The following is a 23,370-nucleotide window of genomic DNA, read 5'->3' on the forward strand; positions in this document are numbered from 1 at the left end:
ACATAGCCGAGTGTAAGTTCAGATGTTAGCCATAAATGAAAACAAATTTTGCAGCCGAATTTGGCAAGTTGCTGCTTTGTTTTTCCCCAAACTGTGACCTTTAATTAACATTGCTTTTGTAACATTGTGTTTCTAGATATAGGAGCTTGCCTTGTTATTTAAAACAAGCAGTGAAACAGAAACCTATTATGTTTCTAGATTGCCAGGAAACACTGAGAACAAAACTTTTTAATCAAATATACTAGCAATTTATTGCAGTGTACTTCTTGCCTTTATACCTTTGGCAGTTTCTCTGTAACATGATAGCAGACTGGTACCTGGGAGCTAAAAAGTTCCTCTTGTTGAAAGAAAGAGAAAGAGAAAGAATAGAGAGATCAGGCATTTTCAGACACTTTCTGCCTGAACTTTTTCAGTCTTCAGGCTGACTTTGAGGGGGAAGAACAAGTAGGAGAAATTCCAAAGTGAGTCTCCATGGGGATCTTCAGCACTGGGTTCTCCCCTCAGACACCGCAATTGACCTCTCTTCTTTGTGTCTATTCCCTCAACTGAGCCTTCTCTTTTCATTGTTTCCTGCCCCTCAATTTTGAAAGGGTTGACCCAGACCCAGAAAAATTTAAGAAGTTTTAACTTGTGCCAACTTCCCTTGTATTAAACTTCCCTAAGGACATATGACATTTCTTAATGCACTCAGCATCCCTTTCCAGATAGAAGAAATGTTCACATACTTGCTCGGGGTACTTTTGCTGAGGTTTGTATTCAACTGAGTTTGCAGAAAACAAATTCCAAGTCTTAAGTGCCCTGACTTTCCCTTAGTGCCAAGTTGAAACCATCAATAAAGAAAGAGGATTTCGCTACAGCGAATCCTATAGACACCCTCCCAGCAAAGCCACATTTTACCCTCCAGAGTGTCACAGCATAGGTGTTTGGTTGTGCACAACCCCACTATCTGGAGAGAGTGGAATCATGGTTCCTCAAATGATTTAGAAATCAGCTTATGACACTCACAAATTTCTCTTATCCTTTGGGAAAATCTCTATTGGCTCCAAATGAGCATTGCCTCTATATTACCAACACTTAAAAGATTCCTCAAACATTGAAAATAAATTGTGAAATTTTCAAGTGTGTTTCAGTATACAATGAGATAAGAAATTCAGTGTAACCCACATTCAGTTGGAATGAACAGTGACTGCATTGCAATAAAACTTGGTATAGTGCTTTGTAATAGAGACTCAAGTGCATTTCAGAAAAAGCACTTTATTTTCTCAATAATCCCTTTTCCTTTGCTGTTTGTATGTAAAAGCAGGTGATAAAGTAGATTAATGGACTTTCTGCACAGCATTTTAGTTGAGATGACTAGTGTAGACAAACCTACAGAGGAGCTCTCATTATGCCCACAACCACTTTTCTAAGAAGACTCACATGGTCCCACTCCTAAATTCCACACTCTGCTTGCAGCTCACATTATATTGCAGTTTCCTCGTTGAGTTCTTAGATTTGTCATATTAAATTGCTCTACTATCATTTGAAGTAAGTTATGGCCAAGACGTGATCAGCTGACTCAAAAAAAAAAATGTCTAGGGCAGACAGTCAGTTCTAGAGATTCATGTGCATATAGAGCTGCTAGAATATAAGCTGGCTGTTCTGTCTTTATTGCGTATTACTTTCTTGTCTGTGTCAGAGCACAAAGAATTACTGTGGAGACTAAAAACATTGTCAGTTTCTAATCCCAATCTTCTTATACACAAACACATAAAGAGTTACCTCATTTTTCTATTTCATGCCCCTGGTCTACCTTTCTTACCTCTCTTGTTTCTAAATTTTTACATTTCAAAGACATGAATAAACATATGTAGCTGTGTGGTAGTGTGCTTCATGAATTGTGGATGTTCAAAGCTAAAATATCCAGCAAAGAAGTAAAATATTTAGTCAATTAAATTCAACAAGCATTTATGGAGCACAATGAGAGTGTTAGATTTTAGATGGCTAAAGTGAGAATACAAAAGCGATGTAGGCCAGTTATCTACAGTAAAAGCAGCATTCCTACATAAAGGAGCATGGACAATTCTGCAGGAGACTGGATAAAGCTTTGCTTAATTTTTGTTGTTTTTGTTTTGAGATGAGGTCTCGCTCTGTTGCCCAAGCTGGAGTGCAGTTGCAGTGGTGTGACCTTGGCTCATTGCAGCCTCAATCTCCCAGGCTCAAGTGGTCCTCCCACCTCAGCCTCCCGAGTAGCTGGGACTACAGGCACGCATGCACCACCACACCTGGCTAAATTTTGTATTTTTGTGGAGACAGGGTTGTGCCATGTTGCCCAAGCTATTCTGGAACTCCTGGGCTCAAGAGACCTGCCCACTTCGGCCTCCCAAAGTGCTGAGATTACAGGCGTGAGCCACCGCGCTTAGTCATCTTTGGTTAATTTTGACTAGAAATACTGAGGAAGACTTCATTGAAAGAGGTGTCATTGAAAAATGGCTTTGAAGTGGGACAGAGGTCTTGACAGAAAGAAGGGATTACCCTTCTGTATATTTGCTTTTGTTGATATCAGACATCCAAAATCTTGAAACTAACTCGCCTATATTTTTTTCATTTAAATCCTTTTACATTGTGTACAGACAACCATAGTACCCAAGAATGTTATAAGATGATATACAATGAATGTGCATGTGTACACACACAAATGTTTAAATGGTGTTTTTACTATTTAAAGGAGATAAGATTAATGGCTGTCATTCCTTACTCCCATTATGAATTTGGATCAGTTTTCTTTGTTCTGCTGTATTTCTTAATTTTTAACATTCTGATGTAAATGCTACTGTGATACTCCTGGTAATTCACAAACTCCTACTATGCTATTTTCATTAGTTAATATTCTGTGTAAGATTTGTGGAGGTAAACAGATAAGATAGTCACTGAGTTGTATTAGTGCCAAAGTTCTTAAGTATTTAATTGACTTCTGAAACGAGTCAAGATAAGCTCACTGTTTGAAATGGTGTTGGTTGTAAAATGCAACAAAAACAAAAACATAGGTCTTAATTACCAAAACTTTGCTGTTAAAATGTGTAAGTCCTACTAAACCTACTTTACTGGGCTAAATAGTCACATACATAGGTGATCCAGGTAAATAAACAGAAGGACAAAAACAAACAAACAAACAAAAAAACCTCTCTTTGCCCCGATTATCTAATGGTCTAATCTGCAGTTTCCTGGGATGGTTGATTGATGTTTGTGTGCCAGTAGTGAAGGAGCTCTTCAAAGTGATCCAAGGTTAAGGCAGGTTTGGTCCCCACGGCAGCTCAAGATCAATAGAGTTCCTCTCCTTTACAGCCAGCCATTGTAGTCATATTAAGGAATAAATCAAAGCAACTCTGCTGCAGTTTCATCAGATACTCAGCAATCTACCTGGAAATAGTAATATGCTGTCATCTGTATAGACCCATTTAAAGAATGATTGCAAAATAGAAAGACTTTTACTAACAAGCCCTGTTTGAAGAAAGTTGCACAGGCGCTATGAGAAATCTGTGGCCGGACTTCAAAACGGTGAAGTGTTTGTACCATGATAAGTAGTCAGAAAAACAGTTATTAAAATTTTAATATCAGTGTTTACTTTAAAAGACATGTTCTTTCCATAAGCTCTTAAGATGTTACCATTGCTGGGTAGAGCATTTCTAACTTCTTAATCATACTCTTTAAAAAAAGTCACAAATGATTTTTCATGCTATTTATAGTTTGTATATATTTTAGACAATTCAAAAATATTGATTAATATGACAAGACTTTATCTACTGGCATTTTTATACTATAGGTGGAAGTTAAATGGAACAGATGTTGACATTGGTATGGATTTCCGCTACAGTGTTGTTGAAGGCAGCTTGTTGATCAATAACCCCAATAAAACCCAAGATGCTGGAACCTACCAGTGCACAGCAACAAACTCGTTTGGAACAATTGTTAGCAGAGAAGCAAAGCTTCAGTTTGCTTGTAAGTAGCAATTATATAATGCTGCAAATGTTACTTTGAGTTTGTTTACCATTATACCAATACGCTTTTATAGCAGTTTCATTTTAGAGACTAGATTTTAATTTGTTACATGATCATCTTTACCCGTTTTCACGTTTTGGAAATAATTTTGTTTGTAGGATAAACTGTAAATCTAAGTGAGGAGATATATTCTTCTACTTTGATAAGGATTGAGATAGTTTGATTGTATGATAATTTGATTATATGATGCTTTATATACAAATAAATTCACACACTGAGATTGACACATGTATAAATTTATGTAAACAACAAATTTTACACACACACACATTTTAAATAGAATGTGTATAAGCAAGAAATTGAACTGCCAGTAATTTAGTAGAGAATAAGAGAAGTACTTTAACCATAAAGGTCAGAGCTGGAAAAAAACTGAGTAGTCAATTAATCCTATAATTCTCAAATTGTTTCTTATTTCATAGGCTAGAAAAAATTTAAAGCGACTGCAATAATGACAAAAAAATGGAGACAAAGTGTTATCCACCTTTGAGATTTCCAGTTTAGAATGTTTAAAAAAAACAAATAACCATATCTTAAGACCACCATTTAACAAAAGTCCATGAATGTGTGAAAGAAAGTAGAATTTAGAAATCACAATTTGAAAATAAAATCCATAGGCAAGAGCAGTTAGCATACATTTTAGCATAGTCACCTTCAAGGATTGATGTTCAGCTATACTTTTAAGGGTTTATGTATTTGCATGTGATTATGTATTTCCTTGTGTGAAATTCCAACTCATATAGCAGTGCATGTTGGCATTAGCCAAAGGTTTCATAAAGTCTGCTGGCAGTAACACTGTAGAATATTCTCATTAACAAAGTCCTCTCCAGGAACTCAACATCAAATGTACCTAATATCCAGTTCTTAATCTATTAATGCCATTTGGTGGCATTTTTATAAGTTGAGAAATGAATTTTCTAAGTATTATGTATATACAAGGTTCCAGGATTATTTGGTTAGTGAATGTCTCTTGAGATAGTCTTCTAAATATTCTTAGGTGTTCAGAATAATAGGAGAATAATATGTGCGATTGAATATAACAGAACCAAAGTATTTATTTCTCTTGGTTTAATACAAGTCTTATATCTATATTTATTTTTTAGTAATGACAAATCTTCTTGAATTAATTTTTGGAAATAACCATAGAATCATGTACTCTCAGAGGAGGGGAATATCTCAGTATTTAATAAATCTTGTAATTCTTTGAATTTTGGATGTCATAGTGTAGGAAATTTTTAACACAGTAACACCAAAAAAGAAAAAAAAATTGAGATAGAGATACTATACCCAGGCTGGGCACGGTGGCTCATGACTGTAATCCCAGCACTTTGGGAGGCCTAGGCGGGCAGATCACGAGGTCAGGAGATTGAGATTATCCTGGCTAACACGAAGAAACCCTGTCTCTACTAAAAATACAAAAAATTTGCTGGGTGTGATGGCAGGCACCTGTAGTCCCAGCTACTGCGGAGGCTGAGGCAGGAGAATGGCATGAACCCGGGAGGTGGAGCTTGCAGTGAGCCGAGATTGCACCACTGCACTCCAGCCTGGGCGACAGAGCAAGACTCCGTCTCAAAAAAACAGAAATACTATACCCAGACTTTTTTATTACTAGCTTACATTTAAAAAAACAAATTACCAGCTTTTAAGATTATCCTTTTGTGAAAGACCAGGCATTTTACTACCAAAACATCAGAAAGATGGAATCTCATATTCAAGGACAGTCATTTAAATGGAATAGTTTAACCAAAAAAAAAAAAAAAAAAAAATCTACCACTCAGTTTGCGGTGGGTTGACTTGAGGACCTACCAGGAAATGGAATCCAGTTTGCTCATTCCACTTCATGTGTGATGTTGGCATTCCTCCCACCCTCAAAATCCTGCGCTGATCATCATTTGGTTTGAAAAATTCTAGTGACAGAAAGTTCACCAATTCATCACACGGCACCTTGGGCCACAGTAGACTGCTCTAGTTGTTCAAAAATACAAAAACAAACTTGACATCTCTGTCTTAAAATTGAGCCAAATATCTAAATTTCTATCACATTCACTCCCAGTTCTTACTATGAGATGCTAGTTACTCTTCAAATATGTGAAGATATGATCATGTCCCTTGTCCCATAAATTCTTTTCTTCCCCATTTACTTAATCCACAGCCATATTCTTCACAATACACTCAACTATGTTAATTCATCTATTATAGTCTTATGGAAATGCACAGAATTCCATATATGTACCTTAACTTTTTCTGAGGACACTGGGAACAATAGTATCTCATGATGTGAACTTTTTTTCAGTTAATGAAGCTGACAATAATATTTATTTAATCTTCATTTTTAAGTACCATTGTAACTTTATTTTAAGCATATAATCATGTAAAATCTGAGAAAGGATTTCTTATAAATTTCTATTCATCCAGAGCTACCCAACCATGTTGTTTTATTAACCTAAATTCGGAGTATTATATTTACCCCTAATAAATTCATGTTCTGAGTAGTGACCCTTTGTTCCATCATATTTGAAATTGTTTTAAGTTTTTTTTTTCAGTCTGACATATTGATTGTTCTCCTAGTTTAGTGTCAGCAGAAAATTTGATAAGTGTGTCTCCATTCAAATAATTGATACAACATGTTGACCAAGACAGGGCAGCATGTCACTAGAGAATTTCCACTAAAATGAAATTAAACCTTTAATTTAATATTATTTGGACACTCTTGTTCAACCAGCTACAAATTTAGCCAAATATACTATAATTGAACTCCAGTTTCACCCACATGGTTTTAAAGTAGTGACAATCTTTGCTAAAGCCTTGCTAAAATCAAGTCGTATTGTTTCTACAACATCCAGCCCTGCCTGCTCTCTCTGCATCTTCTTGAGCTTTTCCTTAACCATTTATCGTAAAACTGCCAGAGTAATCTTTTAAAAAATGTAAATTAGATCATCCCGCTTTCCTGCTTTATGCCTTCTAATGTACTTAGAATAAATCTCAAACTCATTACCATGGTCTCATTTTAATTTCTCAAAAATGACAAATTATTTTTTGCAACAGGGTCATGATACTTTTGTTCCCTCTGCCTGATAAGCTTTTCTCGTGATCTTTCACGCAGCAGACGTCTCATGATCCTCACTTCTCAATTTAGGTATGACCTCCTAAGAGAAAGTTTCCATGTCACCCTAACATAACAAGCAATTTCCATCATTTCTCGTCCTCTCTGCCGACCTTCTTCCAGCCCTCTGCTTTTACAAAACAGTATCTTTTACTTACCAGAATTTTTTTTTTTTTTTTTTAAAGACTGAGTCTTGCTCCGTTGTCCTAGCTGGAGTGCAGTGGTGCGACCTCAGCTCACTGCAAGCTCCACCTCCGGGGTTCAAGCTATTCTGCATCAGCCTCCAAAGTAGCTGAGATTACAGGCCCACACCACCATGCCCAGATAAGTTTTTTGTATTTTTAGTAGAGATGGAGTTTCACCAGATTGTCCAGGCTGGTTTCGAACTCCTGCCCTCAAGTGATCCACCCGCCTCAACCTCCCAACATCATGAGATTACACCACGCCCGGCTCAATTTACCAGCATTTAATACAATCTAGAATGATTGTATATTTACTTTTTTCTCATTTATTATTTCACTCCTATGGCAGAACATGTATTTTAAGAGAACTGAGACTATCTTGTCCATCCTTGTATTTCCTAGCCATTTATATGTTTGAATAAAGGAATTGCTGTGTTACATGCCCATTCAGTAACACAACAAAGAAAATATATGTATAAAGTTAATTTGAGGATGAGGTATTTTTATATACCCAAACCCACCCTTTCTATTCTAGTAATTTTCTGGAGTTTATCTTCTTGATCATCGATCCATAGTTTCTAGATGTTTTTCCCTATCTTTTTAAAATTAAAAGAAAATCAAAAGACGTTGCCTGTATTCAGCATTCACTTTCAACTGGTTAAGATAAAATCCTTTTCTTCAGTGAATTAATAAAAGTGAGGCAGGACAGTGACATCTTTTGAATGTTAGTAGTTTCTGTGACTCCACGTATTGTCATAGTCATTGAAGGAAAAAAAAAAAAATGTTGCTTTTTGGCCACACTTACTGCACTATACCATGCAAGTGAGAATATTTCTTCCTCTTTAATCATACGATTGTATGGTTGAAAAAGACATTAAAGGTCTCCTGGCCTGTATCTTTTTAAAAATGAAATTGAAGATTAGAGTAACTGAATTAGTCATTGTTAATACACAGTTAATAAGTTACAGAGCCACGGAAAGGCAGTCTTCAGCTCCCAGTTTCATGCATGCTGGTCCTACTTTGCTTTAGATTCACTCTAATTTATAAGAAAAACAACCCTTCACTTTTATTTACCGTGTTACAATTTTCAAATCTTATTTATATACTTTCTATAATTTTATTCAGAAGATAGTCTTATAAGGTAGACAGTATTTCTATTGATTATTAAAAATGTTTTCATGCTGCTTTTGTGCACAGGATTTAGTCATGTCTTGTAATAGCATTTAGCATTTTTAAGTTGAATTAATTCACATAAGCAAAATTTATAGCTAACTAGAGATGAGACCGCTAAGAACTTGCTCTTCCTCTCACTTTTTTAAGTCAATATATTTAGAATAGAAATCCATCCTTGATTAAATAAGGATAGCATAATTTAAGTCCCCCTTGATGAGATATGGATAAGCATACATTATTGTAATGTAATTGGGAGCACATTTGGTTTTTCAGTCTCTCTGCAGTATTAAGCCATCAGCAATCACTTCCCTCACTGTCACTTAGCCTACTACCATACCCTTTCTACCTTTTAGTCCTTCTGTTTCACCTAGGGCTACAAATATGATTGACTAGATCCTCTGTGCCTGGCACTTAATAAACTTGAAATATGAATAAGAATTAGACATTAAAGTCATCATGCCATATGTGGGGCATAAGGAATGAGTTGAACCACTGAGTCAAGCATATTCTGATGGTCCTTTGGAGTGAATTGGAGGTGAAAGCAAGCATTCTCACCTTGAGGTTGTTACAGAAGATGGTTGACATCTTAATTCCTTGTAAGGAATTTGTGTTGGGGAAGCATTGGCCCACATTAAAAAGATGCTCATGGCCGGACGCAATGGCTCATGCCTGTAATCCCAGCACTTTGGGAGGCTGAGGTGGGCGGATCACGAGGTCAGGAGATCGAGACCATCCTGGCTAACACAGTGAAACCCCATCTCTACTAAAAAAATACCAAAAAAAAAAAAAAATTAGCCTTGCGTGGTGGTGGGCGCCTGTAGTCCCAGCTACTTGGGAGGCTGAGGCAGGAGAATGGCATGAACCCAGCAGGCAGAGCTTGCACTGAGCCGAGATTACACCACTGCACTCCAGCCTGGGTGACAGAGCAAGACTCCGTCTCAAAAAAAAAAAAAAAAAAAATGCTCATGTGTGGAATGAATCAACAAGCCCTCAGAGTTCACTTGTATCCTGGAAAGTCAGCGTGAGACTACACGCGGCTTCATGAAGTGTTTCAAAGGAAAGCTCCTTTGAGCTTAAGCATGGCTCCCCAACCTTCATTCACTCTACACTCCCTTTTGTCCAGGAGCAAAACCAAGTTGAATATTTTAAAAAATTCTTCCATAGATGAATAAATCAGAAGATAAGGCCTAAAGTGGAGGAGATTTCAGTTCGTTATTTGCACACCTTAACGAAGGGGATGTTTCCAGAGGTTGTGTCTGTACAGAATGAAGTGCTATAGCCCCATCACCCTAGCTGCCCACTTTTGCAGCCCAGCATCCTGGTCTAAATCTGCCTGAGGATCTTTGTGTACAGTGACTCAACAGAGCAATTTTCCTCGGTCATATAAACATGGATATTTATTTTAAAAAATAAATTTCAGTACATACCCCTACACTGAAATAATACAAATCTTTTTTTTTTTTTAACTTAGGAACGTGGGCTTGAGAAGATGAGATGTTATATTGACTAAGTTTAGATGGCATGAAATGTTAATTGTTCCATTTCATTCTATGTGTCCTGTGTCTCTAGAATTCCAGCTTCTCAACACCACTACACTTCCCTTTTAGGGTTGTTAGGAAGATTACGTTGTAAAGCATATGTAAAATCCCAGAATCATTTCCAGCATAGGAAAGTTACACAATAACTGCTTCTGTGTTTTCTTGTCTGTTCTCTCTTCCATTCCCCTTTCTGTCCCTCCATGTACTGTCTTTTTAAAATAACTATCACTTACAAAAATTTAACTGACTCATAGTAACTGCATGTATTTATGGGTTACAGTGTGATACTTCAATAGCTGTATGCAATGTGTAAATGATCAAATCAGAGTAATTAACATACTCATCACCTCATACAACTAAACTATCATTTCTTCGTGTTGGGAACATGCAAAATTCTCTCATCTGAAAATTAGAGTAAATTGATTTTTTGTTATTTTTGTTTTGTGTTTGTTGAGGCAGAGTCTCGCTCTGTCACGCAGGCTGGAGTGCAGTGGCACAATCATGGCTCACTGCAACCTCCACCTCCTGGGTTCAAGCGATTTTCCTGCCTCAGCCTCCCACATAGCTGGGAATACAGACACCCACCACCATGCCCAAATAATGTTTCTATTTTTAGTAGAGACAGGGTTTCACCATGTTGACCAGGCTGGTCTCGAACTCCTGACCTCAGGTGATCTGCCCATCTCGACCTCCCAAAGTGCTGGGATTACAGGCGTGAGCCACCGTGCCTGGCTGAGTAAATTGTTCTTAACTGTAGTCACCCTGCAGTACTAGAGAGCCCAAGAACTTACCCCTTCTATCTAGCTGTAATTTTTTATCTGTTAACCAGCCTTTCCCTGTCCCTCCTCCCTTCCCCACCTCTAGTTACCACTCTTCTACTCTCTACTCTTATTCTGTCTTACTAAATAAGACCAACTTATTTAGCTTCCATGTACAGTTGAGAATATGTGGCATTTATCTTTCTGTGCTTGGCTTATTTCATTTAGCATAATGCCCTCCAGATTCATCCATGTTGCCATAAATGACAGGATTTCATTCTTTTTATGGCTGAATAATATTCCATTATGTATATATATCTCATTTTCTTCATTCATTCATCCATTGAGGGGCACTTAGGTTGATTCCATATTTTGGCTATTGTCAATAGTGCTGCAATAAATGTGAAAGTGCCAATATATCTTTGATATATTGATTTCCTTTCTTTTGAATATATAGCCAGTTGTGGAATTGCTGGATCATATGAATAACTACCATTTTATACCTAAGTATAGTTGATAAGAGCACAAGCCCTGGAGTCAGACTCCTTGGATTCAAATTCAGCTTCTATAATTTTGTGAGCTTGAACAAGATACTTCTTTCTGCCTCAGGTTGTTTACCTCCTTTGTTGTAAGGATCAAATCAATTAATAATTGTAAACCTCCTAGATCATTGTTTAGCACATAGTCAGGGCTTCATAAATGTCACAATGTTATTACTCTATGTTGAATATTATACTAAGTACTTTGGAAGCATTATTCCATTTAGTTCTCAACACAAGCCAAAGAAGTTTATATATTATTTTTATTTTATAAGTGAAGAACATGAAAATTAATGAAGTGAAATAACTTTCACCAAGGATACAGCAGTGGGAGAAGGGACCAGCATAGGAACTTGGTCACCTGAGTCTTGAGCCTGTTATATGGCATTTTACATACAAGGGTTCCCTTATGCTGTGAAAAACTACGTTTTACCAATGAAATTTATGTTTAAACTGTAGATTTTGGTGGTTGGTGAAATGTTTCCTTTGTACACAAACTTGAATTTTTTGTTGCATTTACAACATTTGATATAGTAAGTACATCCATCATAAACTTGCTTTTGTTTTTAATTTTTTAGTTGTAGATTCTTGATGCCGTCATACTGTTGATTTACTGTTAACATCTAAAAGCATAATGTTACATGCAATGATTATGCATAAATTTGTGACTCTAACTTTAATATAATTGGCTTCAGGTTTTATAATGAGAATAATTAATAACAATATTTCTGCTCTAAAAGTTAAGATGCAGATTTCCAATTTCTTGCAAGTAGGCTGTAAAGCATTTTGAATATTGGTATTTTATGGTAAATAACTGTGGTTGGTAAACTGTTTATCCCCAAGCAGTAAATGAAATATTTTTATAAGTTTCTTACTCCCATATCATTTCTCCCCTACATGTGAAAAAGATGCACTTTAAATGTAGATTATTATGAAGAGCTTCCCAGAGAATAATCTTAATATCTAATGACTCCAGATTTTAGCCTGTCAAACTGATTACTTTGTAAACATTGTTTGGGGCCGTCTTCCTGGAATTTTCACTTTCTTCTGACAATTCAGATCTGCAAAGTAAAAAGACTTAAGCTACTCATCATCTCGGGTTGTAGATGACTGTAAGTCATACATAAGTACTTCCAATTGCTAACGGTAAAATTAAATCTTTGAACAAAATCTGGTTACCTGCCTGCTGTAGGGAAACTGGCATTGTCATGGTCATGGGCAAGGTGGTATTATTCTGGAGGAAGCAATGGGTGATATCTATGCTTACCTCTATGGATACCTCACTTAAGATGGGAAAAGTAACTAGACTAATACACCATCCATGCCCTGCATCTCTACCCTCTGAGCATGTGTTAAGGGGAAAGTCATAGAAGATGAAAAGTATTTAAAAAAAAAAAAAAAGAAAAAAAGGAGAAATGAAGATGTTGAGTGAAAGGAGCCCTTAGGTACAAAAGCCACTTCATTTTGGCCTTCCTGTGACTTCAAGCAAGGACTCTATGAATAAAGTAACTCTTCTGTTATTGTAGAATGAAGTGGAAATAAAAAAAGAAAAGAAAATTTTTTAAAGAGAGAGTAATGTAACTTAATAAATCACTGCATTCTGAGGTTAAGTTAGCCTTATCAGTTAAGTGGCAAACATTTTTTATGGTGAAAATATCAATTGAATAAACAGCAACTGATTAGATAGTCTCATTGAAAAAGATCTTTCTTATGACTACTACAGTAAGCCTTAATCTGAGTTATCTTTAACTGGGGTACACTCTGACAATTGTAGTGATGGTAGTGGTAGTGGTAGTTGTGCTGGTGATGGTGGTGGTGGTGGTGGTGGTGGTGGTGGTGATGGTGGTGGTGGTGGTGGTGGTGGTGTTGGTAGTGGTGGTGGTGGTAGTGGTGGTGGTGATAGAAAACTGTATTAAACTGAGAATGTATTCTCACTAGGAATTTTGGCAACTTGGTTTTTGAGCCCTGATCCTAGCTTCTATTCACTGTAATTTTCAAATGTTCATTGCTTTTAATATCTAATAACTAGCTTATCCTTCATAGCCAGTGAATAAAATGTGCAGTCAATCAGAACAATAGCGGGGAGTTTGATACATGGCTCAACTCATAACTGGCTTGACTACTTTTTAATCTGGAAAGCTGCTTAAACAAGCAAACTTTATTCTGAGCGAAAAATGTGGATGGATGACTATTTAGATAAATAATCTGTGAATATTTAGATCAATTGAAATGTAATCAACTTTAGGAAACTTTGGGTGTCAAAACTGAAAATATTTATCAATGGAAGGCTTTGATTTTCAATAAAAGGGTAAATATTTTTATTGGAATAGTTAGAAGAATTTAAACCCAAACTTGCTGAGTTTCTGAAATAATGCTTTTAGTAGATAGTTTCTGCCACTGAGAATAGTCTAGACAGAAAGACATTAATAGTGATAATTAGTGTCTATTGAAAATTTCATAAGGTAAATCTTAGGAACTATTAAAGTACAGATGCTAGTTAATTGTAGCTATTATTAATAGTTTATTATGTATACCTTCTTTTGGTCATCCCACAGGTCAGTTTGGGGACTGATAAAAAGCAGTTTGTGACATAAGACAATCAATGAAGTATAGAGATTGTTTTAAGTTCAGGAAGGTTCTGAGAGTATTTTATATATATATAAAAATATGAATTTTTATATATATAAAAATATGAATTTTTATATATATATATATATGAATATTGGCAAATGAAACCTGATGAGGATCCAAGCAAGATTCATCAGACTTTTAAAAAACATGAAGGCTAAAAGAGAACAATTAATATTTTATATCATAATAAAAAAACAACCAAGGTACTAAAATATCACTCCTTTTTGTTTCATTATTTTGAGTAATTCAGTCAACAAATATTAAAATAATTCTGATCATTTTTAAGTTTAATTTTTAGGCTCTGAAGATCAACAATCAGGTGTTGCCATTCAGGGGAAAAGGGGGACCAATTTCTGAATGATTAAAAATGTCAAAATCATTCTAAATATCCTTTTTTTCATGAATTTTCATTTGAGAGGTTAGGGTGCTATAGAACATATATTTTAACTTACGGTTAAGTCAGAATCTAATGACTAACTATAGTGATTTGAATGGTACCTGCTATACAATGAATATTTATATCTCCTAAATTCCTGTGTTGAAATCCTAACCCCAATGTGATCATATGAGGAGGTGGGGCCTTTGGTGGTGATTAGGTCATGAAGGATCTGCCCTTGTAAATGGGATCAGTGCCCTTATAAAAGTGATTCCCAAGAGCTCCCTTGCTCCTTCTGCCGTGTGAGGATACAGTGAGAAGGTGGCAGTCAGTGAATCAGGAAGAGAGCCCTCACTAGGCAAGAAATCTGCTAGCACCTTAATCTTGGACTTCCCAGCCTCCAGAACTTTTAGAATTACATTTCTGTTGTTAAAGTTACCCAGTCTATTGTGTTACAGCAGTCCCAACAGACTAAAACTGTAACTCTCAAAAGATGTGTCTACCTGGAAACTGTGAAAGTGACCTTATTTGGAAAAAGGGTCTTTCCAGATGTAATTAAGTAGATGACATCTTCCAGAATCACCCAGATGGACCGTAAATTAAATGTCAAGTGTCCTCATAAGAGAGTGAGGAGAAAACACAGGAGAGAAAGAGACTATGTTACCATGGAGGCAGAGATTGGTCATCCAGCAGGGGAAACCAGTGACTGCTGAAAGCCACCAGAAGCTAGAAGAAACGGGGAAAGATTCTCCCCTAGAGCCTTCGAAGGTGCCCAGCACTGCTGACAGCTTGATTTCAGGTGTCTAGCCTCCAGAACTGCAAGAGAATAAATTTTTGTTTTAAGCTATTCGGTCTGTGGTAACTTGTTGGCAGTGGTTCCAGGAAACAAACAGGCCAACGTATGCATAGTTCTTTTTCATTTCTTTCCTGACCACCTTAAAAAAAAGAAAAATCTTTGAACGATCAATAAAAAAAAAATCTTTGAACGAGATTGAAATCAGGTGCTTTTGTAACTTAACTGTATTAGGGTGAAAAGTATTAAAGAAATGGCTTCCATCAAATGTAGGATTATCTGTGCAAGTTTTGTCTCACACTATGCATTTTCCCCTGGAGAGCATAAAGAGTTTTGAACTTTATAAAGTATGATTTGACCAGATAATGAAAATGGGGACTGCAAAAAATTCAAAGGGTAACCTTTCCCTTTCCTGGGTATGTTTTTACCTCTCACTTGGAACAGACCTCTGCAGGCCTTCTCTGAAATAGGCAGAATTGGCCCTTTCTCCATAGGGCAGTGATTTGAAGTGATTCAGAGTAGTTTGTTGGCCCTGAGTCCCACTCTCTGGACTTCTTCCTTTTTCTAGGTCATTTTCCCTGAATTCAGCCTCTTTGTCTGGCACTCTAAAGCCCTAGAAACTGGCTGTTATCACGTTTAGAGTGTCTGACCTACCTGTGGCTGTAACCGCTCCGCTGTGGTCTCTCAAGCAATATTATCGTTCATGTTATGACATTTCTAGCCCCAGAAAGTCCCTGTGCTAGTGAGGGCCAGCTTCCATCCTCTTCCCAGTCAGCACCTTTCCCGGAGTAGGCTCTAACATAAACAAGGCATTTGCCTTCTAGCTGTCATGTATTTTATGCATCACACTAGCTAGTTTTAACTTCACATCTAAAATATATATTCACTTTAGAGAAAAAAGTATGCCTTAGGGTTCAGAGGTTAAATCTCAAATTCAAGGGCATCATGAAAAGATGTGTGTGTTTCCCAAGAACTAAATTATTCTTTTACATATTTCACCAAAGATTAAATTCCAGACTAGCCATAAACTCTCAGTGGATGGCACTGCAGGTCAGTAATTTATCCCTGAAATATGTATTTAGGGTACACACTAATTATGATTAGAGAATTAATTTGCTCCTAAATACTTACATTGTTATCTGTCATTAGCATTTCAGATTTATTCATTTTTTCATAGCCTCCACTTTTTTTCCCCCTCAAATTGAATGCAGTCTAGTGTGGTAGGTAATCTGTTAGCTCTATCTCATAAAATTTAGATTAGTTATATCTTAAAGACTTGTCTTTGTATAGTCCTATAAGTAGTGTATATGTTGAGGTGAGGGAGTCAACAAATGGCTTTTCTTCTTTCTAAGCTCAATGACTACTTTATCCTGCTTTTTTCAAATGTTGAATAATGCTGAATAAATGCTGATAAGTGATAATAAATGTTGATAAGTGCTGAATAAATATCTGTGGAATAAATGAAGCTGAATGAATCAATGAAGGAATATAAGAGAAACAGAAATGTCTTGGCCTTTACCAGTCTATGAGGTTATATTTCCTCTTGAATATTCTATTTCCTTAAACTAATATTTCTTAGTTTAAGGAAATAGAATATTCTATTAGGAAGAGCCCTCCAATAAAGATGCATGTTCGTCTGTGCTGTAGCGTGTGTTAGTACTTCATTTCTTTTTTCTTGTTATTTTTTTTTTGAGATGGAGTTTCACTCTTGTTGCCCAGGCTGGAGTGCAATGGCGCGATCTCAGCTTACTGCAACCTCTGCCTCCCGGCTTCAAACGATTTTCCTGCCTCAGCCTCCTGAGTAGTTGGGATTACAGGCATCTGCCACCACGCCTGGCTAATTTTTGTATTTTTAATAGAGACAGGGTTTCACCGTGTTGGTCAAGCTGGTCTTGAACTCGTGACCTCAGGTGGTCTGCTCGCCTTAGCCTCCGAAAGTGCTGGGATTACAGGCATGAGCCACCACACCTGGCCAGTACTTCAGTTCTTTTTAGGTCTAAATAATATGCAGTTATATGGATGTAACTCCATTATGTTTACCCATTCATCAGTTGGTGGACGCTTGGGTTCTTTCTACTTTTTAGCCATTATGAATAATGCTGCTATGAACATTCATATACAGGTTTTTTGCGGACACATGTATTTTCATTTCTCTTGGGTGTATTCCTAGGAGTGGAGTTGCTAGTGGAGTTACTGTATGTTTAACAGTTCGAGCAACTGTCAAATTATTTTCCAAATTGGCTGTATCATTTTACAGTCCCACCAACTGTTTGTAAGGCTTATAATTTCTCCACATCCTTATTAGCACTTGCTATTGTTGGTTTTTTTAGTTTTAGCCAACCTACTGAGAGTGATGTGATGTCTCATGTGGTTTAGATTTGCATTGCCCTCATAGCTAATGATGTTGAACATATTCCCACATGTTTGTTGGCTATTCCTACATCTTTGGAGATACTTCTATTCAAATCTTTTGCTCATTTTTAATTCTTTGCCCAGTTATCTTTTCATTGTTGAATTGTAATATTTCTTTGTGTATTCCTAATAAAAGACCCTTGTCAAATATATGATTTATAAATATTTTCTGTATTTAATGGGTTGTGTTTTTCTTTTCTTTTCTTTTTTTTTTTTTTTTTTTTTTTTGAGATGGAGTCTTGCTATGTCGCCCAGGCTGGAGTGCAGTGGCATGATCTCCACTCACTGCAAGCTCCGCCTCCCGGGTTCACACCATTCTCCTGCCTTAGCCTCCCATGTAGCTGGGACTACAGGTGCCCACCACCACGCTCGGCTAATTTTTTTTGTATTTTTAGTAGAGACGCGGTTTCACCGTGTTAGCCAGGATGGTCTCGGTCTCCTGACCTCGTGATCCGCCCGTCTAGGCCTCCCAAAGTGCTGCGATTACAGGCTTGAGCCACCGTGCCTGGCCGTGTTTTTATTTTCTTGATGGTGTCCTTTGAAGCACAAAAGTTTTAATTTTGGTAAAATTTAATTTATTTTTTTTCTTTTGTTGCATGTGCTCTTGTTGTCACATCAAAGAAACCATTGCCTAATCCAAGGTCACAAAAACTTACTCGTATGTTTTCTTCTAAGAGTTTTATGGTCTTAGCTGTAAAATTTAGCTCTATCACCCATTTTGAGTTAATTTTTGTATATGTTGAAGGATTCGTTCAAAAGAATGATTTTTTTTTTCAAATGCTTTCTTTTGCATGTTGTCGGTTTTAACATCATCTGTTGAAAAGATGGTTCTTTCTCTCGTGAATGGGCTGGACACTTTTGTCAAAAATCAATTGACCATAAATGTAAGGGTTTATTTCAGGGCTCTCAATTTCATTCCATTGATTTATATGTCTGTCCTTATGCCAGTGCCACACTGTGTTGACTGCTGTAGTTTTGCAGTAAGTTTTAAAATTGGGAGGCATCTGTTAATAGTACCTTAAGATCAAAGAAATATGATGCTCACATCACATGAGCTATGGACTCCATCCTGCATTCCCTACAAGCAAAGTATACTGCCTTTGGATATGTAACATAAAATTCAATATCAATAAATTCTGGGCTGTCTGATTTAAGTAACCTCACATTTGGAGCTGTGACAATCTAATCCTCTGTTTCCCCAAATTTGAGGTAGAACTCATTTGTCCTTACTCCTTCTCTCAGGGCCTCAGTTCTATTTTCTGCAAACAACCACTCAAACAAGAATGTTAGTGATTTCATAACAGCAATCACTATTTTACAGGCCAGGCACAATCTAAATCCATAGTGGAAAAATATTTTTCTCTAGGCATGAAAATCGTAGAACTGTTAAATAAGCAAGAGGACCATTTAATATTGTCCAGCTGGGCTCCATTTCTAACTTTTCCAAGACCTGTGGAGAGGTAATTGCTATATATTTGCATAACTAAAAGGCCCACCCTGTACTCGTTTTCTAAGAACAGTGGACACTGACCCAAGGTTTATTTTAAATGGGCGGTTTTTCTATCTCTACCAGAGTACTCTGTAATAAATAATTTCTCCTAAATTTTCTTAGGTCTTTCAATCTTCCCATTGGCTTTGTACCTGCTATTGCCTTTATCTAGAACCACAGAAAGGCTGTGACCTTCAATAAGTTTCTATACCCCTCTTCATTTTACTGCCTGCATCTATTGAATGGACATAATGATAGTATTTGAGAATTATATATGTTACATAGTATCCTTCAGAGTTGTGAGGATTAAATATGCCTGGTAAGTGTAATCTGTATATATATATATGTGAGCAGGTTTTCACCTAGTCACATGTAGATGTACATTAACATGTGAATGCTCTGATTTCTTATCTCTTTTGTCTGTGAGTATTCTAGTGTTTATTATGCTATACAATAATTACAGGATATGGTTTTGTCTGGCTCTCTCACTAGTCCATATACACCCCGAGAACTGAATTGGATCCATGTTTTTATATTTCGCTTGGTATTAAACATTGATACATAGTAGATGTTCAGAGGTTTCAAACACAGTTGGCAGTTATTGTGTCTACGACATTAGCTTCATTTTACTTTAACCAGCCATTTATCCTACATAAAATTCAAGGTCAGTAATCACCTGAGATTTCTAAAAAGGGATTATTATTAATTAATTACTGATGCTGTCAAGAACTTGTTAGTTCTTCTCTATGTTTGAATAATCAAGTACCTTTGGGCAAATGTGCTGTAAAAACTTGAGTTATCCATACTCAATGTGGAGATTTCCTTTGTTTATTTTTCCTTCTTCCCATAAATATTTAATGAATACCAACTGGATAGCAAGCAATGCGTTGGACGCAGGGAATGCATCAATGAACTAGACAGATACAAAGTTTACATACAGTAGGGAAGACAGACATTGAACAAGTAACCTCAAGTGTGGTGAATGTTAGAAAGATTGAAGGTCTTGAAGGAACAAAGGGCAGAATAAGCAGCAGAAAAGAGAGAATGAAGAGCTGGCCTGAAAGTAGTGTTTGCATATAAGGTACTTTTTCAACTTTTTATGTTAAGGAATACATGTGCAGGTTTGTTACATAGGTTGACTTCTGTCATGAGGGTTTGTTGTACAGATTATTTCATAGCCCAGGTATTAAGCATAGTACCCATTAGTTATTTTTCTTGATCCTCTCCTTCCTCCTACCCTACGCCCTCCAATAGGCCCCAGTATCTGTTGTTCCCCTCTATGTGTCAATGTGTTCTCATCATTTAGCTCCCACTTGTAAGTAAGAACATGCAGTGTTTGGTTTTCTGTTCCTGCGTTAGTTTGCTAAGGATAATGGCTCTATCCATGTCTCTGCAAGGGACATGATCTCATTGTGTATGTACCACATTTTCTTTATCCATTCTATCATTGATGTGCTTTTAGGTTGATTCCATGTCTTTGCTATGGTGAATAGTACTGCAGTGAACATACACATGTGTGTGTCTTTATAATAGAATGATTTATATTCCTTTGGGTATATACCCAGTAATGGGAATGCTGGGTCGAATGGCATTTCTATGTTTACATGTTGAGGGATCACCACACTCTCTTCCACAATATTTGAATTAATTTACACTCCCAGCAATGTATATAAGTGTTCATTTTTCTCTATAACCTTGCCAGCATCTGTTATTTTTTTACTTTTTAATATGGCCATTCTGACTGGTGTGAGATGGTGTCTCACTGTGGTTTTGATTTGCATTTTTCTAATAATCAGTGATGTGAAGGTTTTTTTTTTTTTTTTTCTTTTTCTTCTGAGACAGAGTCTCACTCTGTCGCCCAGGCTGGAGTGCAGTGGCGCAATCTCAGCTTACTGTAAGCTCTGCCTCCTGGGTTCACGCCATTCTCCCACCTCAGCCTCCCAAGTAGCTAGGACTACAGGTGCATGCCACCATGCCCGGCTAATTTTGTTTTTGTATTTTTAGTAGAGATGGGGTTTCACCATGTTAGCCAGGATGGTTTCAATCTCCTGACCTCGTGATCTGCCCACCTCTGCCTCCCAAAGTGCTGGGATTACAGGTGTGAGCCACCGCACCCGGCCAATGTCGAGCCTTTTTATATGACTGTTGGCTGCATGTATGTCTTCTTTTGAAAAGTGTCTGTTGATGTCCTTTGCCCACTTTTTAATGTGGTTGTTTTTTTCTTGTATATTTAAGTTTCTTATAGATGCTAGATATTAGACCTTTGTCAGATGCAAGTTTGCAAAAACTTTCTCCAATCTTTATGTCGTCTGTTTACTCTGTTGATAGTTTCTTTTGCTGTGCAGAAGCTCTTTAGTTTAATTAGATCCCATTTGTCAAAACTTTTGCTTTAGTTGCAATTGCTTTTGGTGTCTTTGTAATGAAATCTTTGCCTGTGCCTGTGTCCTGAATGGTATTGCCCAGCTTGTCTTCCAGAATTTTTATAGTTTTGGGTTTTATGTTTAAGTCTTTTATCCTTGAGTTAATTTTTGTATATGGTATAAGAAAGGGGAGCACTTTCAGTCTTCTGCATATGGCTAGCCAGTTATCCTGGCACCATTTATTGAATAAGGAATCCTTTCCCCATTGTTTGCTTCTGTCAGGTTTGTTGAAGGTGAGATTGTTGTAGGTGTGCAGTCTTATTTCTGGGTTCTCTATTCTGTTCCGTTGGTCTGTGTGTCTGTTTTTGTACCAATACCATGCTGTTTTGGTTACTGTGTCCCTATAGTATAGTTTGAAGTTGGATAGCATGATGCCTCCAGCTTTGTTCTTTTTGCTTAGGATTGCCTTGGCTATTGGGGCTTTTTTGTTGTTGTTCCATATGAATTTTAAAATAGTATTTTAAATGTTCAAGGAGAGGTATAAAGTGGAGGGATACAAAAAAAAAAAAAAAAAAAAAAGAGCAAGGCATTTCAAGAGAGGAGAAAACATAGACTGTAGCATTCATCCATTCAGATATTTTTCTGAGTGCCTCCTCTGTGTTGGACAGGTGAACAAAGCCAGACCTAGTCCCTCATCCTAAAGAGTTCATGTTCTAGTATGGAAGGAAAATGTTCATCAAGTAATCACACAAGAAATATGTGATCACCAATTCAGACAAATGCTAAGAAAATGGTTGTGGTTCTATGATGTTTGTGACAAAGGAAATTAACATAGAGAGTATTAAGAAAAACTTCGTGAAGAAAACGATTGTAACTGAGATCTGAAGGATCAGTAAGGATTAAAGAGGAAGTGTTTTCTAGACAGAAAATAGAGAATGTACAAAGGTGCTGTGGTGGCATAGAGCATGGTACTTTCAAGGGATCCGAAGAAGACTTGCCTTGTGGCTGGAAGGCACAGAGCAAGGCTGAATGCAGCAGACCAGAAGGTGGTGGGAGGGAGGAAGAAAAGGGAAGAGTGTTCGTTTGTCCTGCATTTTAGCTCAAGATTTCCTGAGGTCACTATGCTTAAGCATGTCACTTTACTGACTTTAAGATTAGGAAAATTCTCATATGCTTCTATAAAACATGTTCAGTGTCTTGAAATCTACATGGTATGCAAGACAGTAGCTTTCTATAAGTCTAACCATCAGTTCACAGGTGGTCAACCAACCACCTGTAACAATAACAGGAACTAACACTTCTCACTTGCTTTGCATGTACCCGCCATTAAATTGGGAATTCTCTTTTTAAATCCTTACCTCAACACTAGACACTTGTACTCTTGATTTTCCCATTTTACAAAGGCGGGAACTTAGACATGAAAAAATTAAATAACTTCCCAGACTTCACACAGCTGGGAAGTTGAAGGGCTAGGGTCTGATTCCAGGTAATTTGACTTCAATACTTGAATTATTAATCACCACACTATACTGGCTTTCTGTTATTTCTACTATGGTGAAAATGCATCTCCATCAGAGGGAATAATTTGTTTGAGAAACTGAAAACTGAGTTCGGAATTTGATGCTAATAAAATACCCAGAGTCAATTTCTAAATGCCATACTGTTAACTAAACTCCACTTGGATCCGTGGGTGAAAAGGTGAAGCCGTGTTTTGTTCTTCTGCCAGTAAGTGGTGGTGCTGAGTGCAGTACGAGGAGATAGACGGTAGGGTTTCAATATCACCACTCGTACTTGTTATCACTGAGTTTCTGCACAGAGATAAAAGGATGAGATTGAAGATGCTAACGAAGTCAGGAAAAGCCCACTTAACTGATAGTGCTAGAGAATGGAGCTCAAGTAATGCTGATAGTGCTTTTTTTCTCGGTTAAGAAGACATTTCTCCTGGCTCCCCTTCCTAGAGTATGTCTCACATGGTTATTGT

General features: G+C 37.0%; 1 protein-coding gene across 12 annotated transcripts in view; it reads left to right on the top strand.

Annotated features, from left to right (window-relative positions):
* CNTN4 (contactin 4) overlaps window positions 1–23,370 on the top strand; it is a 975,847-nt gene that overhangs the window by 646,770 nt on the left and 305,707 nt on the right. For all 12 annotated transcript variants that reach the window (XM_045384783.3, XM_045384784.3, XM_005547640.5 and 9 more), the window contains one exon: window positions 3,803–3,978. In XM_045384783.3, coding sequence (XP_045240718.1) covers window positions 3,803–3,978 — 176 coding nt within the window. The remainder of the gene's footprint in view (window positions 1–3,802; window positions 3,979–23,370) is intronic.

The sequence above is a fragment of the Macaca fascicularis genome, chromosome 2 (genome assembly GCF_037993035.2).
Source record: "Macaca fascicularis isolate 582-1 chromosome 2, T2T-MFA8v1.1".
Classification (NCBI taxonomy): domain Eukaryota; kingdom Metazoa; phylum Chordata; class Mammalia; order Primates; family Cercopithecidae; genus Macaca; species Macaca fascicularis.